The sequence below is a fragment of the Poeciliopsis prolifica genome, unplaced genomic scaffold, assembly GCF_027474105.1.
Source record: "Poeciliopsis prolifica strain line A6 unplaced genomic scaffold, Auburn_PproV2 SCAFFOLD069, whole genome shotgun sequence".
NCBI classification, from domain to species: domain Eukaryota; kingdom Metazoa; phylum Chordata; class Actinopteri; order Cyprinodontiformes; family Poeciliidae; genus Poeciliopsis; species Poeciliopsis prolifica.
The window spans coordinates 1,021,948-1,037,080 of record NW_026562444.1 but is presented as its reverse complement, the minus strand read 5'-3'; the positions used below and the strand labels follow the sequence as shown (position 1 = coordinate 1,037,080).

General features: G+C 41.8%; 1 protein-coding gene and 1 pseudogene across 1 annotated transcript; one reads left to right on the top strand and one right to left on the bottom strand.

The window, feature by feature from the left end:
* Positions 1 to 3,103: 3,103 nt before the first annotated feature.
* LOC129351659 (uncharacterized) lies at positions 3,104 to 8,134 on the bottom strand (annotated as a pseudogene).
* A 2,267-nt stretch (positions 8,135 to 10,401) lies between these two features.
* Positions 10,402 to 12,757, top strand: LOC129351732 (oocyte zinc finger protein XlCOF6.1-like). The gene is made up of 2 exons (XM_055020648.1): positions 10,402 to 10,558; positions 11,262 to 12,757. The coding sequence occupies exons 1-2, from the start codon at positions 10,402 to 10,404 to the stop codon at positions 12,218 to 12,220; spliced, it is 1,116 nt and encodes a 371-aa protein (XP_054876623.1). The 3' UTR covers positions 12,221 to 12,757.
* The last annotated feature ends 2,376 nt before the right edge of the window (positions 12,758 to 15,133 follow it).

Sequence of the window (15,133 nt, the reverse complement as noted above, 5' to 3'; positions counted from 1 at the left end):
CATAATAAATAAATAAATAAATCATAATAAATGAATAAATAAAACATAATAAATAATAAATAAATAAACATAATAAATGAATAAATAAATAAATAAAACATAATAAATGAATAAATCAAACATAATAAATAAATAAATCAAACATAATAAATAAATAAATCAAACATAATAAATAAATAAATCAAACATAATAAATAAATAAATAAATCATAATAAATGAATAAATAAATAAATAAAACATAATAAATGAATAAATAAAACATAATAAATAATAAATAAAACATAATAAATAAATAAATAAAACATAATAAATAAATGAATAAATCATAATAATGAATAAAACATCAAACTCTACGCCGATGACGTCGTTGTTTCCACTCATGAACAAACATCAGAGCTGCTTTAAAAACAAACATCCTGCAGTGTTTATGAGTCATTCTGACATTAACATGCTAAAACACATTTTCTGTATTTTCTTCACGTTTTAGGAACTTTTGTGTTTCACATGTTTGAGTCTCTTGTTCTCAGACGTTTAGCTTCTCTGCCTCCATTAGTGAGAATGTTTTTGTTTTTTCTTCCTCTGGGGCCGATTGGCTCAGCTTTGAGCTGCTGAAACACCAGCAGATGAATGAGGCTCCTTAACCAGCAGGGAGCCAGCAGGACTTCAACAGGCGCTGTGCAGCCAGGAACCAGATCACTGGACTCCACCAACCTGTCCAGGTGTGAAAGATTCATTGAGTCCTCTGGGAATCAGCAGCTCTGCATCAGAATCGTGGAATGAAAAACACGATCAAATGTTTTCTGGGCCCAGAATGAGACACTTTACATCCAACCTGGCAACAAACTGCTGATTAGAAAAGTTCAATTACAGAAAAATTGACACAATTACAGCAACCAGTGTCTGTAAAGTTGGCTTTGCTTCAGTGTGAAAGTTTAGTATAACGATGTTGGACTCTGCAGTTTCCAGTAGTTTTGCCTGATGCGACCAGTGATGACATGATTCACAGTTTGCTGTCATTCAGCTGCTGCTTGTTCAGGTTTCGTCCTCAAAACAGGAAACTGATAACTGGAATCCATTTTAGAAAAAACCCTAAACGCCATCACCCCCTGAGGACGGAGAAGCTCTTCCTTCAGGAAGACCACAAAACGCTGACAGCTCAGGGAAACAGAATCGCTGCAGTTTCTGTACTTTGACTGAGCCGTTTCCCCACAGCATCAAACTCCAGTTTGTTCATGTGAACGATGAATCTCTCTCTGTCTGAAGTGATTTCTGCTGCTTCGGGTCATCGACTCATTGATCCATTATTGATAATTAGGAATAATTAGAATGTATGTGAATTAAAATGAGTTGTGTGTAAAGGTGGTTGTTGTGAATCAGTGCTATTTAAATGAGCTGAATTGAACTGAGATTAGTGATTTGACAGCAAAGTGAGAATTATTGCTGATGGTCCATCTGGACCCAGTTCACTTGACAGTCTCTCAGCTCTGAAGCTGATTTCAATAAAAACAATGAAACTGTTTCCAGGAAGCAGAACCAAACCTCAGAGATGCAGCAGACGATGAGTTTGTAGAGCAGCAGATATGAATCTGTTCTCAGTGGTTATTAGAACCCAACAAACTGCTGAATCAGCCAATCAGACTGGTTTCCTGCAGCTGTGTGGGTTTGTGCTCTGCAGCCTCCACATCGTTAGCTGTGGTTCTCACCTTAATAACACGACAGTTACAAGAATCGGCTGAAACAATCGTTCAGGAAGCAGCTGTGATCTTCAGCTCAGAGCCCAACTCACAGCTCAGCAATCGGCTCCCATCAGCCATTGATCGGCCTGATCAATGGCTCTAATGCATCACAATAACTAGAACTAAAGCCTGAAGCGGCTGAATCTAAACTCTGATCAGTTTTTCTGTTTCTGTTGATGCAGCAGGAAGATTTCAGCTCACAGGAACAAACAAAGCAGCAACAAAACCACCGAGACAGAAACTCAAACCACTGAGACAAACATTCATGTTGCTTCGTTCTGTAGCTTCCAGGCGGCCATGTTGGTTCTGATCCGGTCTGGGCGTCTCCATTGCAGCTCTAACTGGTTTGGTCTCTGAGGACCAGCTCTGCACTGGTTTCCATCAGACTGATCACACAAACTGCTGGCAGCTTTACAGTGGAGTCCCTCAGGCCGGGTCCTCGGTCCTGTTAACATGGCGACACCAGAACTGATCCTCTGATGGCTCTTTCTGGGCCTCATCAGAACCATCTCCTGTCATTCAGAACCAACTCTCTGCACAGCTTCATTCTGTTGATCACATTGAACTCCTGCTTGTCTTTATCTCTGCCTTAGACGTCAGAACTCTGAACCCGTCCTTCTGGACCTCTCACCATGTTTTCACCGTTTTATCTTCAGGAACAGAGCAGAGAGAAACCAGCTGATGATCCATGTGGCTGCATGTCTGACCACAGCAGCCTGTTCTGGGCCCCTTCGCACTTTACTGTATTAATATTCAAACTTCATCTCCTGCTGGGATGTTAAGCTCATGTAACTAAAGGGCAGCGGCGCCCAGGCTGCAGCGTCAGGAACGGATTCATTCATTCATTCATTCATTCATTCATTCAACAAATCTAGTCGTTGTAACTGTGTCTGTCCAAACTGGGTTATTTTCTCAGTAAATGTTTAAACTTTCAAACTGAGCAGAATAAAATGTTTTGATCAAAGTCTTTGATTCTGACGGTTTAGTCAAAGTAAAGCTGGTCGTTCTCAGCTTGTTGCTCATGAGATGAAACATGTTGGGACAAAAACTCCTGGTTTAATGGAGAATTTAAGAACAAACATGAATCAGGTCATTTAGTCACAAACTGCTCTTTAATAAAACATCAGGGATTTTACACAAAGTCGAGATACAAGGAAATAAAAGACCGTTAAAGGATCAGAAAGACAATAATCAGAGAAAATCTTAATGAATCTATAAAATTATGACATCACAGACAGACAGGAACAAGTCATCATCTGGATGGAAATTATTAATGTAAATCTGACAAGATGGAATAAAAAGATTCTCTTAACGTCATAAAAGTTTAAAAAACAATCAATCAGCAGCGATAAAGCTGCAGCAGAGTTCATCTGGGGCCGTTGTTCCTGAGGGCCGTCAGTCCACAGCAGTAAACCAGACTCTTCACTATCAGCACCGAGTAGAGCAGGCAGAGCAGCTTCACTCGGTTCAGGAACGTCAGGATCCAGGGACAAACCTCTGGAATAGATAAGCAGGAAAATGTTACATCGGCCATGATGCTCCACCTGCAGCCGAGTCTCTGCTGGTCTCCCAGCTTCATCACCTTGTTCTGTCGGGGCCTCCACTGAGCCGCCCTCATGCTGCACAGAGCAGCGGTACCTAGATGTGCTCAGAAGATCCCGATCCACCTTCAAGATGGAGGCAGTGCGGGCGGTGCCGTCCAGCTCTCTGAGCTCCAGCTGCTCCTCAGAGGTCAGATCCTTCTCTCCATCGTCCTCCAGTCTTTTCCAGGAGATCCGGACCTCAGGAGGAAACATGCCTGAGGCCAGACACAGCAGGAGGCCCCTGCGGCCCCGCTGGGCGCTGGAGGCTGCTGGGTACACGCTCACCACGGGCTTCACTACCGGACCATCTGCAGGTTGGCAGCAGAAACACATCCACCAGTCAGCAGCAGCTCTGCACGGCATTCAGTCTGATCCTGGAAACTTCATGGACTCTGATCACTGAACTGCTGACCAGCACAGAGCAAAATCACCTGCAGCCTCTGGACTCACCTTCACATCAAACACCGACTCAGGAAGACCCTCTGCAGGCTTTTATTTTGAAGTTAAATCTCTTAAAGACACTCCTTTTACATTTAGCTTTTAATACCACAGCGCATTAGATTAGTCTTTATTTCTTTATACTTTCAAAGGTTGTGGTTTTATCTATTGGCCATTTTGTATTGTCTGATTTCTCTACAGCATTTTGGTTGACTTTATATTTGGAGCATTTTATAAATGAACGTTTATAAACGTTCATTTATAAATGAACGTAAAATGAATGAATTTTACTTGAGTACATTGATGGAAGTAAACAAGTTTGAATCCAAAATACAAACTGACAGTTCATGTGAAAGTCAGACTTCTTCTACACCATGATTGTTCCGTTAGTTCAATTTTCAATAATCTCATTTATTAACTAACAACTAGAACCTTTTTAAAGCTTTTAGTTGTGAAAACAGTAGATCTGGAGACGTTTGTTTCTTCTTTTAATTGTTATTTATTAATTATCTTTTCAAACACCTACTGATGATAATATCATTTTCATGAATTAAATCTGATTTCCTGATAAAACAGCTGCAGAGAACTTGAGTTGCTTTTTTATCAAACACTTTTTCTCTCCATGTTTTCTGACTTTGAGCTTCTTTCATATCATTAAGTCATCAGAAAGTGTCAGATATCTTTCTCTAATTTTGTATCATTCATTTTTATTGAACATTTTTCCTTTTTGTGGGACGTTTTTTCCAAATGAATCAAGATTGTCAAACCTTTAACCTCATAAACCTCATATATTTATTCTGTAGATTTTTCTGATGTAATTATGCTGCTGAAATTAATTCTTAAATATTTCATAATATTGTCACCTTCACTAAATAACAACCCAGGTCAGTTTTTGACAAGCGACTTTTTGCCTAAATTATTTTTGGAAAAAAATGATTAATGTGATTATTATAGAAAAGTGAGAATATTGACCTGAAAGTTATTTGTAATTTTTTTTCTACATTTAAATAAAATCTTTGACTTTTTACTGTAAAATATTGAATGTATCCAACATGTTGGGTCTAATTAATGTTTTGTGAAGTTTTTGTGGAGCAATAACTGATCCAGTCAGAGGAAAAGGCGGTTCTGCAGCGATCGGGTCGGGCTCAGAGTTCAGCAGAGTGGAGAACCTGCTGAACTGAACCGTTTAAAACCACGACGCTAAAATTATTCATTCATGTCAGAAAAAAGTTTCTATTTTCTGAATTTAAATGAGGCTCAGAAATTTGGAAGTTTGAATTCAAACTGATTAAGATCTTCGCTGATCAGATTATATTTAAGATTTTTTTACCCGGAATATTCACTAACATTTAAAATTCTTATGTTTGATATCTTCAGCGATCTCTTTAATCCTTTTTGTCAAAAATACATTTTTATCTGATGCATTTTAAACACACAAAGAATTAATAAAATCATAACATAAGTAGTTATTAAAGCAGAAATATAGAAAGCCACATTAAACCCATTTTAACTCCAGTGAAACCAGTAAATGTTGATTCTTACCCGTTACATACAGTTTGGTTCCAGAACCAAAGATCCATTCATACCACCCACAGTGAGACAGACAGATACAAAAACCTGTCGGCTGATTTTTGTCTTAATGCATCAACATTTTCTCTGCAGCTTCATAAAAGTTTCAGTTTTCAGGATTAAAGTGTTTCTCAAATGAGTCTGTTTATATCATCACAGCTGCACTGAAAGGAAACTTCGTCTCTTCCAACAACAAAGTTCAGCTGCTTCTTGATCTCCACTAATGAAACCCAGTAAGTTGGTTCTTACCGGTTCCATCCAGTCTGGCTCCAGAACCAAAGCGGTACCAGTATCCTCCACAGAAACCAGCCTGCTGCTGACCGGGTCGGCTGAGGGGAACCGGTCCAGATGATGCAGCAGAATCAGGTTTCAGCTCCATCATGAGTTTCAACACGGCTGCTGATTGGGATCAGAACCGACCTGCTGAGGTTCTGGTGGATCAGAACCGACCTGCTGAGGTTCTGAGTGGATCAGAACCATCAGAAATGTGCTGTGAAGGTCCAAAGTGGTTCTGAAGGAAGTTCTGCAGACATCCTGTCTGAAAGCTCCAGTCTCTCCCAGTGGGTCTCCTGGTTCTACAGTCTGAGCTGCAGCTGCTGAGATCTCCTACAGTCATGAATGCAGCATGGAGGTCTGAGGTCTCCTACGGTCATGAATGCAGCATGGAGGTCTGAGATCTCCTACGGTCATGAATGCAGCATGGAGGTCTGTAGTTTCCTGAGGTCATGAATGCAGCATGAGGTCTGAGATCTCCTACGGTCATGAATGCAGCATGAGGTCTGTAGTTTCCTGAGGTCATGAATGCAGCATGGAGGTCTGTAGTTTCCTGAGGTCTTGAATGCAGCATGGAGGTCTGTAGTTTCCTGGAGGCTGATGGAGCCATGAAGCTCACACTGATCAGGTGGAATGAAGACAACAGGGGTCATGACCTTTGACCTGCTGCCTTCTGACTCTCTGATTAAACCTGCAGCTTCACTAAGAGTGTGAACAGCAGAGCCGGCCCAATGCAGAAGCAAACTAAGCAGCTGCTTGGGGCCCCAAAGCTTCAGGGCCCATAAATACATTTGATCACTGATCACTGATCAATCTGGTTATTGAGAATAAAAATGCTGTTAAAACTTAAATGTTGGATGTAAAGGAGAGTTTACTTTATAAAGTGGAAAGAACAATCAGTCAAGGGCCGAATCAGGGCCAGAGGCCCCTCTGGGCCCCGTCTAGAGCCGCCCCTGTTGGTCCAGCACTGATCCGTCTGTTGGCTCAGCCGGTCCAATCAGAACCTGCAGCTCAACCAGATCAACTCTCTCATCACCTCAGCAGGTTAAAGGTCAGGAAAACGGCAGCTAGCTTCTCTGCAGACCCCACATATTCTGGACACAAACTGATTGGACTTTTACCTTCAGGGCTTGGTTCTGATCCAAACTCCCAAAAATTGGTGTTCTTTATTAACTAGCAAACCGGCCTGACCTTTAACCCTTGAGAGAACCTGGAGTAAAGAGGAAAATGAGAAAAATCAGAACAGAGCAACCCGAAGGCTTCCAGAACCTGAGCAGAACCTCAACAGAACCTGAGCAGAACCTCAACAGAACTTGAGCAGAACCTCAACAGAACCTGAGCAGAACCTGAGCAGAACCTCAGCAGAACCTCAGGCTGGTCTCTTCCATCACATTGATGCAGGAATTCATGCAAAAGGAGCCCAGACCAGAACTGATTATTGATGATTTGTAATAGTTTATTACTGATCAATTGGACCTGATGTAGGTCCAATAATTTAACTCACCAGAACCATCTGGATCCTCTGAGAAGCAGAAACAACCAGAATAAAAAATGGACCCAAAGCTTCTTGACTTATAAAATAAACTAAATTATCTGCTGAACGTGTTTTTCTCTACAATATATTAATATCAAACCTATTAGTGATGAAGAGGATGATGATCTTATTATTGATGATCTCATTATTGATGATCTCATTATTGATGATCTCATTATTGATCCTGTATCTGAAACAATGGGAATGAAAACCATTAATTATTGAATAAATCCAACAAATTGATAAAACCTTCAGAGTTTATTGTAATAAAATGATGAAACATTAAAGACTCAGAGAGTCTCTGTGTGAGATGGAGGTGAAATCAGTGAACCTGGGCTGTGGTTTACTGCTCTCTATGTCACAAACTGACATCTGATCATCTGGAGGTTTTTGTTCAGGCTCAACGAATCATTTCTCACTGTGGGAACGAGAGATCCAACAGCCGCAGTAGTAGGAGGCTGAATGAACGTCTGCAACATTTTCAATCTTCAGTTCACAGCCGTAATCAATTTTCCCAGAGGAGAAATCATCTTTCTGAGGATGATTGTACCTGTGCTCAATTGCACAGCTACTTTTACGGTAACGAAAAATGATCTTAAATGTTTCATTATCTTTCTTCTGGTACCAGTGTGTATATTCATCAAAATAACACTGATCAGTTCCCCCACAGCTGAAGGAGACGCTCTGCCCGGTTCTCCTGGTCAGACTCAGGTCCTTCTGAACCAGCTGTGTTCCCACAGCAGCCAGCGCTGTAGAGACACAGACAGACAGACAGACAGACAGGTGAAGGTTAGTGTGACAGTGTTTGTTCCAGGTGTTGGCTCCTGATTGGCTGGAAACACTCACCTGAACCCAGCCAGCACAGAGCAGCAGCTGGGAGGAAAAGCATTGTGTGCAGTGGTGTTTCCTCTGGTGAACCTGGGGAGAAGTGGCTCTGATGCAGCTGAGGCCAAACAAGGACGAGCTGAGAGATCAGACCAGGGCCACGTGGTTTCTAGCAGAGGAACCAAAGCTCCCATCAGCCCCTGCAGCCCAGAGAAGAGGAAGCTGCTGATTGGACGGTCAGAGGAAGATGCTGATTGGACGGTCAGAGGAAGCTGCTGATTGGACGGTCAGAGGAAGCTGCTGATTGGATCCTCCATGTACCTGGTTATTGTATCTGGTCGTAATAATTTGCTCCTCTACTGAAATGAATCTTCATCTCCAGTCTGACGGGAAACTTGACTTGTTTATTGCGAAACCTACAAAGAGACTCGATGAAGATAAAATCCATCTCTGAAGCATCTTCCTTCTGAAATCATGAAGAAAAACAGACGATTCTCAGCTACATTATGACGTCATCAGGTGAATCTGAACCACTGAAGTATTGAATGCACAGAAAATAATCAGTTCATGGATGGAAAATGTTCTGAAGCTGATAGAAACCAAACTAAAGTTATATATTCAGACATAAAGATCAAAGGATTCTGGCCTTTTGTCTTTTATGTTCAATGTTTGTCTGAATGTTTGTTAAATGTCTTAATGTTCGTCCTACATTTTATTCTGTTAACTGAAGAATTGATTCATGATTAGGAAGCATTGATCATTTATTGTGTTTCATAATAAAAGTCTAAATGTCCCATAGGTTGAATATCAAATATCAATAATCATCAGTTGAACTGATAACAGACTGCCATGTTTCTGCAGCTTCAGAGGATTTTCTGACTGAGGAGGATTTAAAATCTGCAGTCAGTTGGACTGAGGCTCCATGTCTCCAGCTGGTGGCTCTTTGTCCCCCACTGACTCTGTTACCCCAAAACAGGAAGAAACAGGAAGTTTAATGAGCTGCAAACGTTTCAAAGAAGTCCCATTAATTCATGAAATGTTACCTGGAACATAAATTATAACATATCTTATAGAGAACAACCACTGATACCTAACAGAGCAGATGCTGCATGAGGATATTCTGCATCTGTTAGTATTTTTATCAGCCCTTTAATTTTGCTGCATGGCTGCAATAAAAGTAATAAATTCTGTTCATCTCTGAGTCCAGAGGGAATAAATCTAAATCCAGGCTGTTTTCAATGAGTTCCTCTGTTTGTGACACGTCCAGATTACATGAGATCTGCATGACGACTATTTATGATTCAGGGAGAATCGTCAACTTAACTTTAAAATGACAGAAACATAAACTTGTGAAGTCTGAAAACAATAATGAAACCAGAAACCTTCAGAGTTTATTGTAATAAAATGATGAAACATTAAAGACTCAGAGAGTCTCTGTGTGAGATGGAGGTGAAATCAGTGAACCTGGGCTGTGGTTTACTGCTCTCTATGTCACAAACTGACATCTGATCATCTGGAGGTTTTTGTTCAGGCTCAACGAATCATTTCTCACTGTGGGAACCAGAGATCCAACAGCCGCAGTAGTAGGAGGCTGAATGAACGTCTGCAACATTTTCAATCTTCAGTTCACAGCCGTTCTCAATTTTCCCAGAGGAGAAATCATCTTTCTGAGGATGATTGTACCTGTGCTCAATTGCACAGCTACTTTTACGTAACGAAAAATGATCTTAAATGTTTCATTATCTTTCTTCTGGTACCAGTGTGTATATCATCATAACGACACGGCCCAGTTCCACAGCTGAAGGAGACGTTCTGCCGGTTCTCCTGGTCAGACTCAGGTCCTTCTGAACCAGCTGTGTTCCCACAGCAGCCAGCGCTGTAGAGACACAGACAGACAGACAGACAGACAGACAGGTGAAGGTTAGTGTGACAGTGTTTGTTCCAGGTGTTGGCTCCTGATTGGCTGGAAACACTCACCTGACCCACCAGCACAGAGCAGCAGCTGGGAGGAAAAGCATTGTGTGCAGTGGTGTTTCCTCTGGTGAACCTGGGGAGAAGTGGCTCTGATGCAGCTGAGGCCAAACAAGGACGAGCTGAGAGATCAGACCAGGGCCACGTGGTTTCTAGCAGAGGAACCAAAGCTCCCATCAGCCCCTGCAGCCCAGAGAAGAGGAAGATTAATTTGTTTTTTAAAATAGAAGATTAGATGTTTGAAAAATGTTTTTGAAAAGGAAGAATTTCAACAGATTCATATGAAATAATATGAGTTCATGTGAATAAAGTTCAGCAGCTCTTGTTGCTGCCAGGCTGCAGTTCCCCTGCAGTCCAGCAGGGGCGGAAACGGACCAATCAGCTGCTGAGTCTCAGTTTGACCCCAGCGGAAGGAAAACAGAGCAGCTCCTTCCGCTGGTTGCTTCGTGTTTGAGCTGATATTCAGTCACCATGTGTTCAGTTCAGCAGCTGAGGGATTTCATCAGAGAGAGACTAACTGCTGCTGCGGAGGAAATCTTCACTCAGGTCGAAAAAACCATCATTAGCTACGAGGAAGAGATTAAAGTTCTGGAAACCTGCAGGAATGAAGCTCAGATAAAAACAACCGGTATGGAGCTTCAACACTGACTGATAGTTTATAACCTGAAGTTTTTTATCTTCGGTTCTGCTTTAGGTTTTAACTCGGAACTCGGAGGTTTCGCTGTTTCTACTTATATTCCTTCAACAATATAATATATGATTCAGACTGATTGATCTTATGGATCTAAAATGACAACATGATCCGGAGCTTCCTGTGTCCAGAAAAGTTCTGTTTATTATTCCAGTTTGACTGGACTGGTGCTCCAAAGTTTCAGATGGAAGGAAAGTTTCCTTTTCATTTCGGGGTTTCAGAGTCTGGGGGAAGAGAGGAGTGGACCGGAACCGAGCTGCTGGATCCAAACCTGTCTGACTATCAGACTGTTTTTGGATTCCAGGTCTGGTTTAAAGATCTTTGCTCTAAAAACATGTAAATACAACCTTCAGCTGAACAGACTGATTAAATACATTATCAATCAACATTGAGCTGCTAAAAATATATCAACGATCTGATATATTTAAACATGTTTAATTTTGAGAAAGGCTGATTGGATGCAGAGGCAGCTATTTATTAATATTTTCTTTCTTTAGGTATAACATTCATGATCTTCAAATTGGCCAAAGTTAAAATGAGCTCAACTTTCCTCCTGCAGGCAAACAGGCAATAAAATCTGCTGTTATTAACAGGAGGATCCAGAAGACCAGCTTTAACTTCTGATCTGTTGTTCCTTCAGATCCGGACCGAGAAGAACCAGAACCTCTGCAGATTCAACAGGAGGAACCAGAACTCCCACTGATTGAAGTGGGCCTGGAAGAACTTGGACCAACCGAACGAGACCAGAAGGAACCGGTACCTGGAGGAACCACAGGAGAGCTGACACAACCAGAACCAGCGCAGATTAAAGATGAACTTACAGAACCACAGCGGCTGGCCGACCCGGTGTCCAACAGCCAGGAGGGACAGCGGCTGGTACTGAAGGAGGAGACGTCTGTGGACCTGCTGAGTTACCAGCAAACTGAAGCAGAACCAACCGCTGAGCAGCTTTGTTATGGTTCTGAACCTCAGACCCAAAGCTCAGAAGGAAACGTCTCCACTGTGTCCCAGAGTTTGTCTCTTAGAAACTGTGAAAAAGTCTTTAACTCCAGAAACAATCTGGATCAGCATCGCAGAACTCACACAGGCGAGCGGCCATTTTCCTGTCCAACATGTGGGAAGAGTTTGTCCAAAAGCAGCAAATTGAAGGTCCACATGAGATCCCACACAGGAGAGAGGCCTTTCATCTGCAGCATCTGCGGCAAAGCTTTGAGTTCAAACAGACACCTGACCGATCACATGGTCACCCACTCCAGCCAGAGGCCCTTCGGTTGCTCAGTGTGTGGAAAAACGTTTTGTCATGAGAGTTCCTTCCAGTACCACATGAAAGGCCACAACGGAGACAAGCCGCATTCTTGTGACACGTGTGGAAAAAGGTTTATTCTCAGTTCCAGTCTGCTGAGGCACATGAGAACCCACACAGGAGAGAGGCCTTTCTGCTGCGCCACATGTGGGAAACGGTTCGCTCAGAGCAGCAACCTGGGTGTTCACAGGAGGATCCACACGGGAGAGAAGCCGTACTCCTGCCCAACGTGTGCAGAGAGTTTCTGTCGTAGAGCAGGTCTGCTCAGGCACATGCAGACCCACAAGACCGGCTGAAAACCCAACAACATTTCTCCTAAAGTGGATTTATTTCACAGTCAATCGACAGCTTTTGGTTCCTGCTGCTCAAAGTCACATTACAAACCACCAAACTCTGGAAGAGGTTCTCCCATTTATCCTGCACAACTGTAAAAACAAGATTTTAGTCTCAGAAGAGGAAATATTTCAGATTTGGGTTCGTTTGAGATTTGAACCAACAGGGGAAACAAACTGATCCGTTTAAAGCAGAGCAAACTGACCAGGTGTGAATACACCTTTAAGGTTTTAAAGACAACAGGTGACGCAATATAAGAATCATTAACTAGAGTCTGTTTTCTGCCGCACTGTTCAGTGCATATCTCACCCTGGCTTAATTAAATATCATATTGACAGCAGTCAGAGTGGGCCATGCTTACTGAGCACCAGCAGCTCCTGCTGGTCCAGAGGTCAGAACTGCTGTCAGCAGGAACTCAAGGATGTAGGGCAGCAGCCAGACAAACAGCCGGCAAACAGCCGGCAGACAGCTGGCAAACAGCTGGCAGACAGCCAGCAAACAGCTGGCAAACAGCTGGCAAACAGCCGGCAAACAGCTGGCAAACAGCCGGCAAACAGCTGGCAGACAGCTGGCAAACAGCTGGCAGACAGCTGGCAAACAGCTGGCAGACAGCTGGCAAACAGCTGGCAGACAGCTGGCAAACAGCTGGCAAACAGCTGGCAAACAGCTGGCAAACAGCTGGCAGAGCCTTACATAAAACTCTGGAGTTTAAAATAAGGAAGATATTGGGTCACATTCAGAAGGACAGGAGCTGATCTCTGATCTTCTTGCAGTTTGTGTTTAAATCTGTCAGAGGTTAAATGAACACTGAAATATTATTTCTGACTCGGTTCTTAACTCCAGCTGTTGGTCCTGATGAGAAATCAGCTGATTGGAAACACAAACCGCTGCTTGTTTCAAATAATAATATTTAGAATAGAAATGCAGAGCAGGATGTTCCTCATCACTGGTTCCTCCCTCCTTATGTTTCATATCCAGAAATAAAACATTCGTAAACAGCCTTTAGTTTCTGCAGTTGAATCATTAATTCTGAGGATGAATAATAATCTGTTATAATCAGAAAACTCCTTTTCACACCCATTTTCCTTTAGTTTAGCTCAAATAAAACAGATTATGACCTTTGATCAAATATGGCTCAGTGACCTGCTGCTGGCAGATACATCATATAATAAAGGTATGAAAGGGTGAAATGATCTCCTTCCACTCAGCAGGTGGATCTGATCTGCAATAGAAAGATACAGAAAACACCTTCAGCCCTCTGTAAAGTAAGGTGGAGGTTCTGTGGTGCTGTGGGCCTGCCTGGTTAGATTCATTTATTGTGATCTCTGCAGTATAACTACAACACGGATCTGAAAACTGCTTCTGGATGCTATGAATGACTGATATATTTAATATCTTTCCTACTTGAATAAATGAAAATGTATTTTGCTAAATGATCAGGTGATCATGTTGGTGGCTTCCAGCCTCTTGGTTGAAGATCTGATGTTTTTTGTATCCAACAATTGTTGCATCAACATTGATTTCTTTTGACATTAATTGCTGTTTTTTACTTGACATTTTGCTTTAATAATCTCATAAATGTTCCACTGAATCCTCAGATGGTTTCTGGACTGTTATGTTGAGAAATGGAAAATGTTGCTATCCCTGTAATAAATAATTACAATTCAAGAAAATATGTTTGAAAATCAACACTGCGATTGGAATGAGCACCTCAACCAAATATGACTCCAGTGTTTCAAACCTGACAGCATTTTGCAGCTGAGCTTCAGTCAGTGAAGCTTGAAGAGATCAAGACTCGGTTTTGCTCTGGAACCATAATCCATCACATCATGTCAGTTTAAATACATCAGAACCAGAGGAGGCGGTTCTGATGGCAGACATCGGGTCACGCAGCTCCTGCCAGGTCTGTCTGGTTCTGTCCAGAGATGGTTCTGTTCTCTAAGACCAGTTGACCCAAAGTTGGTTTCATCAAAACAACGTACAGTTTCCCATTATCTTTCTCTGGATGAGTGAAAACGATCTTTAGTTGAGTTTCTTTAATGTTCTTGAAAAGATGTTTAAGCAGCAACATGAAGCCTGAAGAGGCTGAGATTAAACTCTGGCTTCTCATTAAACATGACGAGACTTTTAGCTAAGAATGGAAACATCATTCCAAGTGAAAATCATCCACAGGTTGGAGGTACGGCTCAAATACATTCTAATTAAATGTCTGGTTTATTGAACAAAAACCATAAATAACAGAATTAACTGCAAAGAATAATAAGCTTTACATCAGATGTTAGCCATCAGTGCAAACAGCTTTACAGAAAACAATACAAGAGTTTATTCAGTAAACATGAGAGTAAATGACTCTCTTATTTAGACCAGGTGTTCAAGGTGGCCCCCTGCAGGGCCGACGTCCTGCATGTTTCACTCCCCCTGGTGGAAGAGATAAAACCTCATCAGCAGGTCAATGTTCATCTGAAGATCCATCATTTGATCCAGGAAGAGAAAAAACCTGCAGGATGCCGGCGGTCCATGACCCACTTCAGAACCACTTCAGAACCATTTCAGAACCACTTCAGAACCACTTCAGAACCACTGCTTTACAAATCCAAACACTGGAATGATAAGTTCTGGTAGAACTTCCAGTTCCCACCATCCAGTCTGGGTTCTCCGAACCTGTCTAAACTACACTTAACTCCTGATGACAATTATGATGTTGACTGATCAATTGTTGTTATCTCTGTTTTAAAGTATTTTTCTGTTTCACGTCGTAACGTTTTTAAATTTCATCTCATTTTTAATTGTTTTAAAGTCGTAAATGAAAACGCTGATTGTCCAAATATTATTCATCTTTCAGGAATCATCCACCACAATTTCAACAGTGATCACAA